The 15,560-nt window shown below is 37.2% G+C and overlaps 1 protein-coding gene across 9 annotated transcripts in view; it reads left to right on the top strand.

Annotated features, from left to right (window-relative positions):
- The window catches only part of CAB39L (calcium binding protein 39 like), a 100,310-nt gene that overhangs the window by 70,709 nt on the left and 14,041 nt on the right, over positions 1 to 15,560 (top strand). For all 9 annotated transcript variants that reach the window (XM_073795177.1, XM_033843698.2, XM_033843697.2 and 6 more), the window contains 3 exons: positions 4,302 to 4,470; positions 8,415 to 8,474; positions 12,029 to 12,094. In XM_073795177.1, the coding sequence (XP_073651278.1) occupies positions 4,302 to 4,470; positions 8,415 to 8,474; positions 12,029 to 12,094 (295 nt within the window). The remainder of the gene's footprint in view (positions 1 to 4,301; positions 4,471 to 8,414; positions 8,475 to 12,028; positions 12,095 to 15,560) is intronic.

Raw genomic sequence — 15,560 nt, forward strand, 5'->3', positions numbered from 1 at the left:
TTTTGTAAGTGGTGCTGTGTAGTTTGTGTTTCATCACATCAGGAGACATACATTTAGTAATGCTAAGACTGAGCAATGAGTTCAGATGGTGGCAGCCTAATCCATTATAAAGTTCCCCATCAACTACACTTAATTGTTTTATCATCCACTGATGAACATTGCCTGATTCAGTCATTTCCTTAGGGGTTACAAAAAGGTGATTTTCTAACTTTATTATTCCTTATGTATTTATTGACTGGACTAGTTTTATAGAGAATAACTTTCCCTCTTCCACCACAATTTAACTAGTCTGAAGTACAGTCCATACTGGAGAGGAAGAATAAATGCCTAATTCTTTTCCTTCAATTATCAGTTTAGAAAGTAATAAATTGTTAACCTAGGAACTTCATTGGTGTCCATTTATTTATCTCTCTCTTTCCCCCTGTCTTTCTCCCTCTCCCCCTTGTTCCTCTCTTCTTCTCTCCTCCTCCTCCTCACCCCTGTATCCCTGTAGTATCATTATGAACTAGTGGACTTAGTGTTTTTTCATACATCTTATATAGTCGTACTTAAAAATTTTTTTTTTTTTTTTTTTTTTTTTGCGGTACGCGGGCCTCTCGCTGTTGTGACCTCTCCCGTTGCGGAGCACAGGCTCCGGACGCGCAGGCTCAGCGGCCATGGCTCACGGGCCCAGCCGCTCCGCGGCATGTGGAATCTTCCCGGACCGGGGCAAGAACCCGGTCCCGTGCATCGGCAGGTGGACTCTCAACCACTGCATCACCAGGGAAGCCCCTAAAAACTTTTTTTGATGCTTGATTATCTGTCTGTGGCCTCTTCAAGTTGACCCATGTCCTTTTGATATCACTCCCATTAGTTTGTGAGAGTTTCCTTGCTTTCTGGCCCATCTTGTACATTTTCTAACACAGACCTGGAATTAGCCATCTCTACCAAGGACTCTTTCTCGTTTTAGTTAGAAATGGTTCTTAGGGACTATAATCTGGATGCTAGGGATGCTCATTGACATTGGATTGTTATTGCTTCTAGACCTTTTCAGTGGACAGAGTTAGCTCACTATTTTTAAAGTAAGCAAATGTTTCTAGGTTAGAAGCAAAACTTCTTGATTATATTGAGGAGGCCAAGTGTTTGCTGAATGGCATTTTACAAAACTTTTCCTAGTGCTGGCTGACGTTGTTTCTTCCATCAGTAACAACAAAAGTCATTTTTCTCCTTACATAATATAATCTGTGTTCTTAAATTGAGATATTCTTGCACAAGATCTTTCTTCTAACCATTTTTTGTGTAATGTTTACTGTAGCTCACTGCTAGATGAGATCATTTCTCTTACACTTTGGCTTTTATTAAATTTGAAACAGATCTTACACAGTGTTATTATTTGAATAAGCATGCATAAAAGTAGTGTGCATTCTGCACAATGACACAGTTAATTATATAGTCTGGACTATATGATCCAAACTGCAAATCAGTAGGAAGATATGATTCAATTCTATAAAATAGTGATTCAACATTCATTGGATTAACCTTTATCAGCAACCTGCCATTAAGTTAATTGTTATGGAGAACATAGTGATTTGTCGTGGTCTTTTGTCCTTGAGACACTTATCCACAAGTAGAATAAAATAGATGAGGTAAATATTGATTCTTTTTTTTTTTTTTTTTTTTTTTTTGCGGTACACGGGCCTCTCACTGTTGTGGCCTCTCCCGTTGCGGAGCACAGCCTCCGGACGCGCAGGCTCAGCGGCCATGGCTCTCGGGCCCAGCCGCTCCGCGGCACGTGGGATCTTCCCGGACCAGGGCACGAACCCGTGTCCCCTGCATCGGCAGGCGGACTCTCAACCACTGCGCCACCAGGGAAGCCCAAATATTGATTCTTTACCAAACCTAAGTATATTAATGTTCTTGGGATTTGAAACTTAAGGTAGGCTTAACTTATGGAGCACTTCTTTATATAGTAGGCAATAAACTATCAAAAGTCAATATCCTAGAGGGTAGTCAGGTTGAAATGATGTATGTGAATTATAAATTCCTTAAAGGTACTGAGGAAAATTAGGACTTTCCTTATATATCCCAATATATTCCTAACTTTAAGAAGTTGTCATCTCAGAGAAATGACAGTTCCACTCTTGGGCACAAACTACTAGGATGGGATGACAAGTGTTCTGACCTAGAGTAGCATCTTTTAAAATATTCTCTTGGTCCTCAAGAATAGTCAGTGCATCACAGATGGTTCCAATAAACTTCACCAAATGAAAGAAAAAAGAGAACTAATTATACACAAAAGTTGGAGTAGAAACTTTTTTTATAGATAGTTTCAGTTTGACAATTGAATTAAGAAATGAGAAAACATTGGCTAGAGATCATACAGCTTTTTCTCTAAGCCAAAGTTTGTGTCTCATTAGAGTCCTCTAGTATTAAGAATTTTAATCAGAGTTTGAAGTTTATTAAATTCATTATATGCCTTTGTGAAAAGCATTATCCTAGGCACTCTTCGGAGACTGGGGTAGGGATGGGGGAAGGTAACAGTAAATAAGACATAGGCACCATATGGAGGAGAGGAGAAGGTAACAGGATAAGTAAAACATATCCTTAGCAATTAAGTTGTTTGTAATGAGGTAAAGAAAACAGATTTATAACAATTAATTGCAATGTACTATAGTGTAGAATGAGAAAAGTGCTGAAGTAGAATTACAGACAAGCTGTTGTAGGAGTATGAAGGAAGGGGAGAGTGATTCTGAATGGTAGGTGATTGGAAACACTTCAAGGAGGAGGTGGCATTTGAACTAAGTCTTGAAAGACGAGAGAGAATCTTAGAGGTGGAAACTTAAGGAGAAGGGCATTCTAGGTTGAGAGAATGGCATACCCCAAGGAATTAAGGAATGTGATGAGAGATGAAATTGAAAAGTTAAGTTTAAAGCAAAATTATGAAAGTCCATAAATATCTTACTAATAAGTCTGGATTTTAATTGTCTGCCCCTTAGGTTCTTTCTCTAGGTCAACAGTCTTCATTTTATATTCTCCTAAGTACTCTACTAATAAATGATAGTGTTTTTCTCCTTCACATTTCAGAAAACGTACCCATCTTTATAACATCTTTAATAAAAACCCACCTTATAACTCTTCCATGCATGCCAATAGGCTGATTTTCAAATTCTTCTGATAAGAGAAATTGCTAACACTATAAATTGGCATTTTTTAATATTCTGCAAAGAATAGTGCCTATCTGAATATATTAACATTTAATGTCAATATGAGTTTTTCAGGGAATATTCAGATGATATTTGTGAATATTATTCCACATAAAAATGGGGAAAAAAATGAATAAATACCACACTGGTTTAATGAATTCTCTCAAATACCTTTCTTTGCTATTTTCCCTACTGTATTTATAAATTTGATGTTACAAAGTAGCCTGTTTCCTAAATTGTGGGAAAGAGATTTTATTCTTGATTCTGAATTTCATGTAAATATTATTTTATTATTCTTGAATCCTCAATTTCCCTCACCCCAAATTTATTCCTCACCCTACCCAAACTACAACATGTACAAGTTTTGTTGACTCTTCCCCTGAATAATATGCATGACCTGCCCACAGTCCTCTATTCTACTACTGCCACCCCAATCCAAGTCCCCATCATCTCTAGCTGGGCTTCTGTTCCTCCTAATAGCTAGTCTCCCTGCTTCCACTCTAGCTCCCCAGCTCATTCTTCCCTGTTTTACAAGATTCTCCACAGGTAGCCAGAGTGATCTTTTTTAAAGCATATGACAGACTGTGTTAATTGCTTTCTTTAAACTATCCAAAGGCTTCCTATCACACTTAAAAATGAAACTCCTTACCTTGGTTTACAAAGCTGCTGTTTCTTTCCTTGGAGCCTTTGCAGTTAGTTCCCTTTGCCTGAATGCTTTGCCTCTTCCCTGACCACTCAGTCTAAAGTAAAGCAAATTAAGTATACTCTATAGTATACCTATTTTATTGTCTTCAGTTTCACAGCACTGAAGTATATGAAATTATCTTTTCATTGTTTATAGTCTGTCTCCTCCCCCACCAGAAACATTTGCACTAAACTGTGAATGCTAGGAAGGCAGTGACCTTGTCTGCTTACTATTCTGTCCCCAACATCTGGAATAGTGCCAGGCACATTGTGGATATTTAGTGGGTATTGAAAGAATGGTGTTTGAATGAACTGTGACAAATGGTATCTATGCTTCCATTAACAGTAGTATTGAAATGGTCCTTTTGATACCATTAATATTATTTTGTTAATAAAACAACATAGTTCTCTGTTTCTCTTTTGTTTATGCTTTAGATATGAAACCCCACAGATCGCCTTACGTTGTGGGATTATGCTGAGAGAATGTATTCGACATGAACCGCTTGCGAAAATCATCCTCTTTTCTAATCAATTCAGAGATTTCTTTAAGTATGTGGAGTTGTCAACATTTGATATTGCTTCAGACGCCTTTGCTACTTTTAAGGTAACTTTTTCTGAATCAGCTGGGTTATTTAACTTCAGCATTTAGTCATTTGGCCTCTAAGAGGCAGTTTAACTTTTAAAAGCAGAAAGTTGTATTCCTTAGGTCAGAGCATAGCCAACTGTGTATGATGTGGATCATAAGAGGATTCAGTAAATAGAATGCAATTAGACCCGTCTGTCACACTGTGGAAAAAGCAACTCAAAATGCTTGTCATAAGCTCATAGGGGCTTATGAAGAAGACAAAGACACAGAGTAAGGAAGAAGAAAACCAGTGAGAAGAGCAAAGAGTGAGGGAAGGAAGGAAAAGAGGAGGAAAGGACAGGGGACAGACTCTAAGGAGAGTTGGCGGTGGGTGGAGAGAAGAGGAGCAGCGAGGGCAAGAAACATGGACTTGTGCTCAGGGTGTTGAGAAACCCCAGTAGCCTTCTCTGTTTCATAGGCGACAAGTCTCACCCGGCAAAACAACAGTTGTACAGTGGCTATAGATGAAGCCCCCAAGAGTATATCTAGAACACATGGTAGGAGGGGCCTTGGTGCATCAAATAGGAAGAAGGACATTTAACACAAAGGATGGTTCCATTTCTTTCTAGCAAATATCTGTTCCTAAACAACTGAGGAGATGTTCTCTATTAGTAGCTACTGTAGTGCCATTTTTTTCCTTTTCAAATCTGATGACTCTTTGCTGTCATGGAAGCAAGTTAGTTCCTTTTTTAAAAATCCTTAAATAAGACTTCACAAATAACTGTAAACATAGAACAACTCAATGGAGGGGGAAGATCAAATTCAATTGAGCATTTATTTTTGAAAATTTCCCCAAAGATTTTTCAACATTTAATAGAATAAACTATACTTGATAATAGTGTCTTGCATCATATGTTCAGCTCAGTTTAATTTTCAGCACAATATTGAATCACAAAAATAAACTATGGTGATTTGTACATGAGCATATTTTCCGTTGAACTTAAGTCCTTGAAAATCTAAATAACCTTAAAAACTTTCCTAGTATGCTACTGATATTGAAAATGCCTATTATCTATATTTTACCAAAATGCTGTGGTTAATATAATGTAATGACCATAAGTCACTTTTTTTTAAGTAGCTGGTTTCAAGGGGATTTGTTTACTTGGTTGGCTGGTTGGTTTGGGCTTTTGTTTTTAACTTCTTAGGCTTAACCTTTTTTGTTTTGAACTGCAGGATAACTACTGCCCAGTTAGTCATTGGTGTTTTCACATTGTTGGCTTATGTTTTTGTCATGGTATTTACAAATTGTCCTTTCCCAAAAAAGATTCCTTACAACCACAATCTCTTTCACCTCTCCCTCTAAGAATCAACATGATAAGAAGTGGTATGAATTCCATCTCTCTCTGCACCTGACTTGCTATATGTCCTTCATCTGTGAGATGAGGAAAATAATCTCTGTTTTTGCGGAGTTGTGAAGATTAGAAATAACGTATGTAAGGTGCTCGGCACACTCTCCAGCACGTAGTAAAAACTCAATAAATGCAGCTGCTGCTGGCTGATGTAGTATCGTGTCCCTGCCATTGCATGTCTGCCTCTGTCATTGCACCCTGAGTTCTCCCAAGCTGTGAAGAATTCACTAAAATATCAATATCAACATTTTTTTAGCATTATACTTAGACTATGCAGAACCTAGCCCTGTCAAAACAATTGTTAGGAGGTGGGATGAAAGAGTACACTATTTCAAATACTTTTTTTTAACTTTGAATTCTTTAAAATTTGAACTTTATTTTTCTTGGCAATTTTCTGCTTTTTCATTTTGGGGTAGGATCTTAGCAATTTTTCTCCCACTCAGTTATTTGATCTATAATAATGCAACATCTGTATTTGTCTATGTATTATGCTATATATGTGTGTATATATATATTATATAATCCCTCCAGTTTTGTGCATACATTTATTATGTATATAAATTGGAGGGTATATCTATGTATATATAATGTATACACACTCAAGTGTAAGAGTGTATGTGCACGAATCACTTATTGGCTGTATCCATCATACACGTGTGCTGGAGGAATTCTACCCTACCATATTATATTTTCTATTATTGGATTTTAAAGTTATTTTTTTCCCTTAGAATTTGAAGGAGCTGCTACTAACAGAACCCCCTCCTTATTCCTCTTTCTTTGGTGTAACACTAATGTATAGTGAATGGAAAACCTTTCCAAGCAGCACTCATCTGCAAAGTACTCTTTCCGTTGCCACCATCAGGGTATGTGCAGGGCCTGAGGCCATGGGAGATCATGGTCCTCATACCTGAGGCTGATGACTGTCATAATAGATGCAGAACCCCATGGGTGCAGCCATCCACAGTGTCTGCTGCAGCCCATGGAGAGAACTTTCTAACCTGGGTCAGCTTAGAAAATCACTGATACTGCTCAGGAGATTGGGGAAGAGAGTATCTGAAAACTAGGCGTCCCGAATATCCACTTAGAAAAAGATTAGGGACCCCAAAGGATGCTGTGGAACTACCTTACTCTCTGAGGTGTCCCCTGACATAGGAACTGGTTTGAATTTTGACCTGGGATGGACCAGGAATGAATTCCTTAGAGGATTTTCCCATTTTAAAATTGTGATTCCAGAACAGTATTACATGTTCCCCTGAGGAAAAAAGTACATTTCTCCACTGATAGGCCCAATGGTCAATCAAGTTGTGATGAAAGGTAATATGAAATGAAATTAATAGCCAGTCTCATTATTTTTGAACTTGAAAATTGTAGTGCAAACTAATGAGGACCTACTGTATAGCACAGGGAACTCTATTCAAATAATCTGTAATGACCTATATGGGAAAAGAATCTAAAAAAGAGTGGATATATGTATATGTATAACTGATTTGCTTTGCTGTACAGCAGAGACTAACACAACATTGTAAATCAATTATACTGCAATAAAAATTTTTAAAAATAAAAATAAAACTGAAAAAAAAGAAAATTGTAGTGCAAAGTGCTTTAAATATTTAACTTTTTATTGAAATAGAAATAAGTGAGTTTTACCATTGCTGCTGCCTTCTTTTTCTCTGTGAGGTTATGTTGTGTATCTTGTATATGCTTTTAAGAAGCTTTAATTAAATATGTATTAAAGTATAAGAATTTATTTTTGAAAACTTGAAAATTCTTGTTAGGTTTTTAATTAAATTCTGCATAGTACCTAGACAGGGTATTTAGCCCTTAAGCATGTTAAACGGATTAGCTGACGCTTGTTTTCTTCCAACATTAAGGTGAATTAAGGATATAATTTAGGTGTGAATTTTCAGTCAAACATTCCTTTATGCTTTTGTTCAATTTTCCGAGAGTTATGTCTGTAGTTAGATCAGGCTACTTGTCTTCAACTTTGAAAGGGTGCATTGTGCTACTTAGTAACTGAACAACACTTCCCAGCCCATTAACCCAAGAGCAGGATGATGCTGAGATGGCCCTGTTAAATGTCATTCTTGTGCTTCCCAGCATCCTAGGCACTTACGTTTCAAAAGTGGTTAAGAAAAATTAAAGATTAATCATTGAAAATCTGTTAACTTGTGAGATATGGTTTTAGTACATTCAGAGTTCTTTTTTTAATAAATGGTTATTAACGACATTTTAAAAAGATAGTCATAGACTTTATTTGAATATTTATTATATCATTTTCACAATGTAGAGTTATGGCTTGAAGAAATATACTGTACACTTGTCTGTTAGGTGACATTTGTTTCACTAGTTGAATTATTTCTATGGTATGAATTTAAAGCACTCTGCTGTTTTTAGCATGAAACAAATTGTATTTCACATCTTAAACTAAGAATGGAAGTAATTTAATGATGTAAATGAAAATATTCTGAAACTTTTATGTTTCAAATTAATGGACTTGGAAAATCTTAGAAGAAAAAGATTTATAAAATTTGTTACCTATAATAATTTTATTTCACTTGACTGTTCTTTTTCTAGGATTTACTGACCAGACATAAAGTGCTGGTAGCAGACTTCTTAGAACAAAATTATGACACTGTAAGTAGAAGTCATTTTTAAGTATTTACCTCATTCACTCTTCCTCTCTCTCTCTCCTTCTTAGATCTGTTAGCACTTACTCCTATTTATGATACACAGTTGAAACCAACCATACACCCGATTGGTTTATTACCTAGAAGTCAGGTCATCAAGAAACTATGGAAAATAGAGGATGGCAGGAGATCAGGGCTTTCTCGTTTTTCACATCTCTTCCTGTTGTGCTCTGGAGCTCCAGGAAACAACTAGTACCTGCTCACTTTGATCTTGACTTAAGAGCATCCATGTTGCCCTTAAGAGGCAGTAGGAAACTCCAAATGGAAGAGCACCCCATCTTACTAATATAAATATTTTACTTGGTTTGATAACTAGTTTTACTTACTAGTAGAAATACCAAAATACATATATGTCTTCCAACTCCCTTCTCTAAGGGTGAATCCATCTCAACCTTTTGATAATTAGCTATAATTGTTACTGAACCAAACTCACCCAACATGCAGCAAAGCCAGTCTACTGACACCGGGTTGTGATGAAGGAAAATTCAACATTTATTGCAAGGCTGAGCAAGGAATGTGGGGCGGCTAATGCTCAAAAGACCCCAATCCCAAATGGTTTTCAGGGAAGGGGTGAGGGTTGCAGGGTGCCTCATTGGCTCATGGACAGTCTTCTGACTGGTTGGTGGTAAGGTGACAGGGTGGTATTTCAGGGGTTAACATCATCAACCTTTTGGTTCCAACCAGTATGAGGTCTACATGCCTGTGGACAGTATGCAGTTAACTTCTTCCACCTGGTGAGGGTTTCAGTATTTGCAAAACAACTCAAGGATATGGCTCAGGATATTATCTGTAGACCTTGAGGAGGAACAAAAGATCCTTGACTTTGTTTTATGGCTAAACTATTATTATTTTGTCTTGCTTGGCTGTTTTCCTTTGTTTCTGCATTTTCTCACTTCTCTGATTAAATTTGCTCTTTGAAACTCGGGGAAGACCTAGGAGGCTGAAGCTTTTTTACAAACAAGAAGTGGGGGACTCAGGAGGGTGTTCCTGGGAAGGCCCCTCAGGGTCCTGCCTGGTTGCATAATGTGACTCTTCTAGGAAGCTTTCTGTAATCCCCCCACCCCCAAACACACACACACACACACACACACACACACTCTCTCTCTCTCTCTCTCTCTCTCTCTCTCTTTCTCTGTCTCTTTCTCTCCCCCTCTCCCTCCCTCCCTCCCTCCCTTTCTCCCTCTCTCCTTCTCTCTCACACGTTTTTCACATTGTATTATTATGGTGTGTCTTTATATCTTCCTGACTAGTTCTTAAGCTCCCTGGGAGGCAGGAACCTTATCTGTCAAACATGGTGGTTCAGAATACAGTATAGACTTTAGTGTCCACTTGCTTTGCTTCAGGATCCTGCTCTACCTCTTACTAATTGTATGATCCCGGACAAGTTACTGCACTTACCAAAAAATGAAGATATTAATAATACCTGCTTCATAGGATTGCTGTAGGAATTTGACAAGATTTAAAGTTTTTAGGATAGTACCATGTATTAATTTTTATCATTATTACTTACATCCCTAATACCTAACTCAGTGCCATACATTTGGTGGTGTTAAATGAATATTGAATGAACAGACCCATCCAAGAGCTGCTTTGCTTTTGCTAAGTGTATCAGCAATAGGAATAGCATAATTAAAGTGAAACGTAGCACAAACCTAGAAGCAAAACTTTATAAGGTTTATTCCAGTATTAGTTTAGCTGCTTTAGACCAGTACTGTCCAATTGAAATACAATGCAACCCACTATGTAAATTAAAATTTTCTAGTTAGCCACACAAAAATGTAAAAGGAAACAGATGACTCTGGGAAGATATGAAATACCCTATCAGTATCCTATGTCTTCATACATCCAAGTCACAGAAATTAAACTATGGATTTTTTATTCATAAGTTGTTTGCTGATCTTCCTTTGGTTTGAGATTAAGAATTATCAATATAATCATGAAATCAAAAGTGATTTTCACATCCTAAAATTATCAAGAGAATACCCGTGGGATCAACTGGAGAACTTTGCTCAAAGTGTAAAACATGAAGGGAGAAAAAGATTATTGCCAGAGATATCCAAAAGCTTAAAGATTAAAAGAAAATCACATATTTTTGAAGTTAGGAAATGAATTGTTATTATAGTTTAGTTGTTCAGTAACTATAGATGCTGGATGGAATGTTAAAGACTCATTAGATGTTACATTTATAATAAATGAAAATAAAGAGGGCAAAGATAGTTTATGACAAAACCTGTAGTGTTAACTACTAATCTTTTCTATAGGATGAGTGAGATAAATGTGTTGTGCAGTTTGCATTCAAGGATAATAAGCAATAATCTGAGAGACCATAAACTCATTCTCTTTGACTCTTATTTACCTAAATTTGTCTCTGTATCTATAGTCACTTCATGTGTAATTTAGTAGTTTCACAGATGCTGAGCCTGCTACACTGACCTGAACATTAGCTCTGAGAACTCATACTCCCTAAACATTTCATACTTCTTGAGTTTCATATTTCTTTAGCAGTAAACCTGAAGCTGGAGAACATGATATATGACCTAAAATAATGAAACTGGTAGCTTGGGGAGTCAACAATACCTTATCTGCGTGTATTTGCATTTTATAGTTACAATTAAAATTTACCACGACATTCGTGTGACAGATTTAGTGAAAAATCCTCCTTGTGTTCCATGACAATTAGAATAAACAAGTCCTTTATGTAAAAGAGTATAATTACTGTGACTTTAATGTGAGCTACATGATTTTGTTTTTACTTTTCACTTTCTTAATTCTCTATCAGGAATTATCCTCAGTGTGCACAGCTTCCCCTCATCACGCACACGCACACACACCTGGCACTTACTCCTCTGAGGACCAGGACCCTTTTCTACCCTCCTCAGCCCCTGAGCTCTCTTGCCTTCAGTTCTCTGCCAGGCTTGCTCCTCCCACCTGAGTGGTCTCCGAGTGTGTCTATGTGTGATGGGAGGTTGACACTGAGCTTTGCCAGCCGCTGGCACTCTGTGTTCAACCAAAGGGACTGGGCAGTGATTGACGACCAATCACATTAGGAAACGGACCCCAATCACCAGCGTCCCCTAGCTTCTGGGGAGAGTGGAAGTGCCCCAGAGAGGCCACTTGGGATTAACATGGCCATTATGTGGCAGAAGTAGCCCTATTCCTCTACCCGTTCATGCTATGAATTTGACAGTTTGATTCTTTATGAGTTGCTAAGTGTATTTAATCTTTTCTCAAATTATTCACAGACTAATAGCTATCAGCAAGACTACATAAACAGATTTCTTTAAAATGTCTTTAAAATGTCATAAAATGAGTTATCCTGTAGCTCATTAGATGAGTTAACAGATGTTTTATTCAAAGTGATTTATTGGGAGGACTCAATTACTTCATTTTCTACTCAATTTCTAATTTACAGAACTAAAATAAAACAAAGAGAAGTAACAAACTTAATGCAGAGAAATCACTGCTGGGTTTACACTCTAATATTTCTTTTCTTTTCATTAGATTTTTGGAGACTATGAGAAATTGCTCCAGTCTGAGAATTATGTGACTAAGAGACAATCTTTAAAGGTAATATCAAATTTCTTTAAGTTAGAGTCTCCAGAAGTTGATATTCTTGTTAGTAGATGACTAAGGTTTAATAGTGGACAAATAAATAGAGAAAAATTATTCTCTTTTTTTGTAACTTGAGAAGTGCATTCAACGTTATGACTGTACTTTGTAGCAAAACGAGGTAAGTGCCCTGCTTCAAATACTTTTTGGAAGTAACAATATAAGTAATAAGTACAGAATAAATACAGGATGAGGGGTATGTTTTTATTTGTATGTAACCAAACGGCATTTCTGATTTGAGATTCTATCTCCTATGAAATGCCTGTTGAAATGCCTCTCTCCCTCATCAGACAGGGACCCAGCAGAATTGGGCCACATCCATCTGTGAGTGGCCTTCCCTCCCTCAGTGAAAAGGTGCCTGGAAGTAGCCATTTGGTCAAGAGGAGGTGGGACAGGTCCTGAGGGAGTAGGACATTGGCTAGAGCTGCATCTCTGCCCTTCAGATCCTACTCAGATATCCAAAAGAATGTTTTTGGCAGATAATAATTGGCTGTTTTTAGTCAAGCAATTTGTATGATGCTTGAGCTTACTAAATATTATTTTATATTATTATATAATCATATTATTTTATATATTAATTATAAAAATATAGTATTATTTTTTAAATGTTGGAATGATGACATTGTAGAACAATGCATTTGTTTCTAAATATTTGATAGTTTTAAGCTAAAGCAATAAATTAAATCTATTTTGTACCGCATATTTGTGAATTCACTTTCCCCATGATTATGTGTCAGCCTTGACCACTCTCCCCTGTACTTGTGCCCTTGCTGCTCCAGCTTTACCTGTTGATGGAGAGGTCAGTGTACTATTTTCAGCCAGTCATTCAGCACTCTTGATTGAGTTTCTCCTTGTGCAGAAACCCATACAGAGTAATCCACATAGAAGAAAAATATCATGGGTGTGCTGCTGTCTGTGCTGGAGCCTGAATTAATGAGATGGAGCTCCAGGCAAAGGCAGAGACATCAATGCTGTGCTCTCCCATGTCCAGAAAGCTTCTTAAAAGCAGTTGAAGATAAGGATACATCCTGTTGGGACAGCCGTGTACTTAAAGAATAGACACAAGGACAGTCAAACCAGGAAAGCTTGTCTGTGTTACAGAGGTAGTCATCCTGGCGGGGACTGGAAATTGGAACAGTAAACAGAGGTAACGATGCTCTGAAGGGCCAATATATAGCTAACTGCTCATAAATTTTCCAAGTCCTTCCTATTTTCAGTGGAACCTGTCAGATACTGGGCCAAAGTAGAGGGGTTGATATGAACTAAGGTGACTGAACCAAACTGGGATCAAGAAAGCTGAGGGTCATGGACTTTAGAATTTATCCTTGTACCATTTTCCACAGTGATAAGAACGTGTGACAAATTTTTCTGTGATTGACTGTCTCTAGGGCCTTAGGCAAAGTTATAAAGCTTACAATTTTTTACCCAGACATTTCCCTTCTTGGCCTTCTTCCTGCTTTTCTTTCCTGCTGTCCTGTCATCCCCTCCTACCCACGTGCCCATTGCCCTCATTCTCTTCTCAGGATGCCTTCAACCCCACCTTGTCCTGTTCCCTTGTTAATATTTGTAAAATGGTTAGAGCAGAACCTACCACATGGTAAGACCTGCATATATTTGCTAAAGAAAATTGAAATAAATTTCATTAATAAATATTCCTCGTCACTGTCCCCAGAGTTCAGTCTCTGGACTGAAGGCACCGATCTATTCTAAATAAATAATTGGGACTAGGGTCTGAGTTAGACTTTTTCCTACCAGGATGCATTTGCATTTAAAAATCGAAGGCTGTTAACCCAGTAGATGTATGATTAGTACAACATGTAATACAAATTTAGCGGGTAGCAAAGGGGAGCAAGAAAGACTCATTTCTCACCTCTGTCTGCTGCCACCTGGCTGTCCACCATCCAGCCTCTCTTCCCTTTTCACATAGTTCTCCAGCTGAAGACCTCAGCGCTATTCCAGTGACATGGCAAAGAGCATCTGACTTTGTACCGCATGTGGTATAGAAAGTCTCCTTTAAACTCTCCCTTTTCAAGCTGATTGTTTTCTACTTATTTACAGATGCCCCAGCCCACTTCATAAGGCCTCTTTCTTTATTAATGCACCCACACATACTACATGAGCTGCTATTCCCACTTAAAATCCTTTACAGTTGACTGTCTCACAAATATTTGATTTACAATGTGGTAAAACCAAGCACTGGTTAGACAGTGAAAAGCACTAGTAAAAGGTAGATAAAGTATATCAAGAATGTAAAAATTGCTAAAATCGTTACTGAAGAGTTGGCCTTTTTTGAATGTTGGATTTAGGCAGAGATATTGCTAAGATGGTCTTGTATCAGTCTATTCAAGGAAAGAGCTCCTTAAGTATTGTTTGCTCTTTTCTTCATCAGAACATTGTCTGCAGAGCTCCACTGTGTGCTGTTGGGTTTTCCTTTGGGTAATTAGATCTGTGGTAGCAGTATCTTCTATTTTGATTTTACTATGGTTATATCTCTGGATTCTGTAATATTTTGCACATAGATGTTTCATGATTTTAGAAAACAAGAGAGGTTAGATTATTGTAACAGTGTATTTACTAGGCTATTTTCTGATTCCAAAGTAGTTGCTACCTCCTGCCTTTTGTTAATCAAATTCTAAATTTTTCTGAACTATCTTGGGGTGCTTAGGTTCCTGGTGTCAATAAAAAATAATTAACAGAGAAATTCCTTTCACTATGTGACATAGCTTAGGAATTTATTTCTTATCTTCTTCAGAGGCCTGGTGTTTGATCACTAGAAAGATTATAATTCAAAAGAAGCTTGGTGGAATTCTGGATTTGGGGAGAGCTCTGGTTAATATCATTAAAACACAGAGTTTTTAAAAAACTCATTATTGTGCGTGGTTTCACTGTATACTATGAAGCCTATAACATGAAAGTTAAAGAAGTAAAAAATATGAATTTTTTTCCTTTTACTTAGTATAGTATTGCTGTATAATGCTTTGTATTACTATGAAATGCAGCATTTTTCACTGTCAGTATTAATTAATAGATTAATATTTAATGGCTAAAAGATTCAGTGTTTTTGGCCAAATGATTTAACATAATTGATTGTTTCCAAAAAGTAGTGAAATTATATAAACAGAGCATAGATTGGGTAGAATTTATATATAGGCATCCCCATGTAATAAGAATTGAAGTGACTTAATCTGAACTTAACTCATAAATGTCACTTCAACAAATATTTATTGAATGTGTGTATGTATACAGATTTAAAATTTTTTAAATGAAATTGCTCTGTTGCTATAAGACCTTTTGATATGTGTATGTGTGTATGCTTTGTATGTATTTTTGGCCATGCCACACAGCATGCGGGATCTTAGTTCCCCAACCAGGGATCGAACCCATGCCCTCTGCAGTGAAAGCATGGAGTCTTAACCACTGGACC

Source organism: Tursiops truncatus, chromosome 18, assembly GCF_011762595.2.
Source record: "Tursiops truncatus isolate mTurTru1 chromosome 18, mTurTru1.mat.Y, whole genome shotgun sequence".
In the NCBI taxonomy this organism is placed as follows: Eukaryota; Metazoa; Chordata; class Mammalia; order Artiodactyla; family Delphinidae; genus Tursiops; species Tursiops truncatus.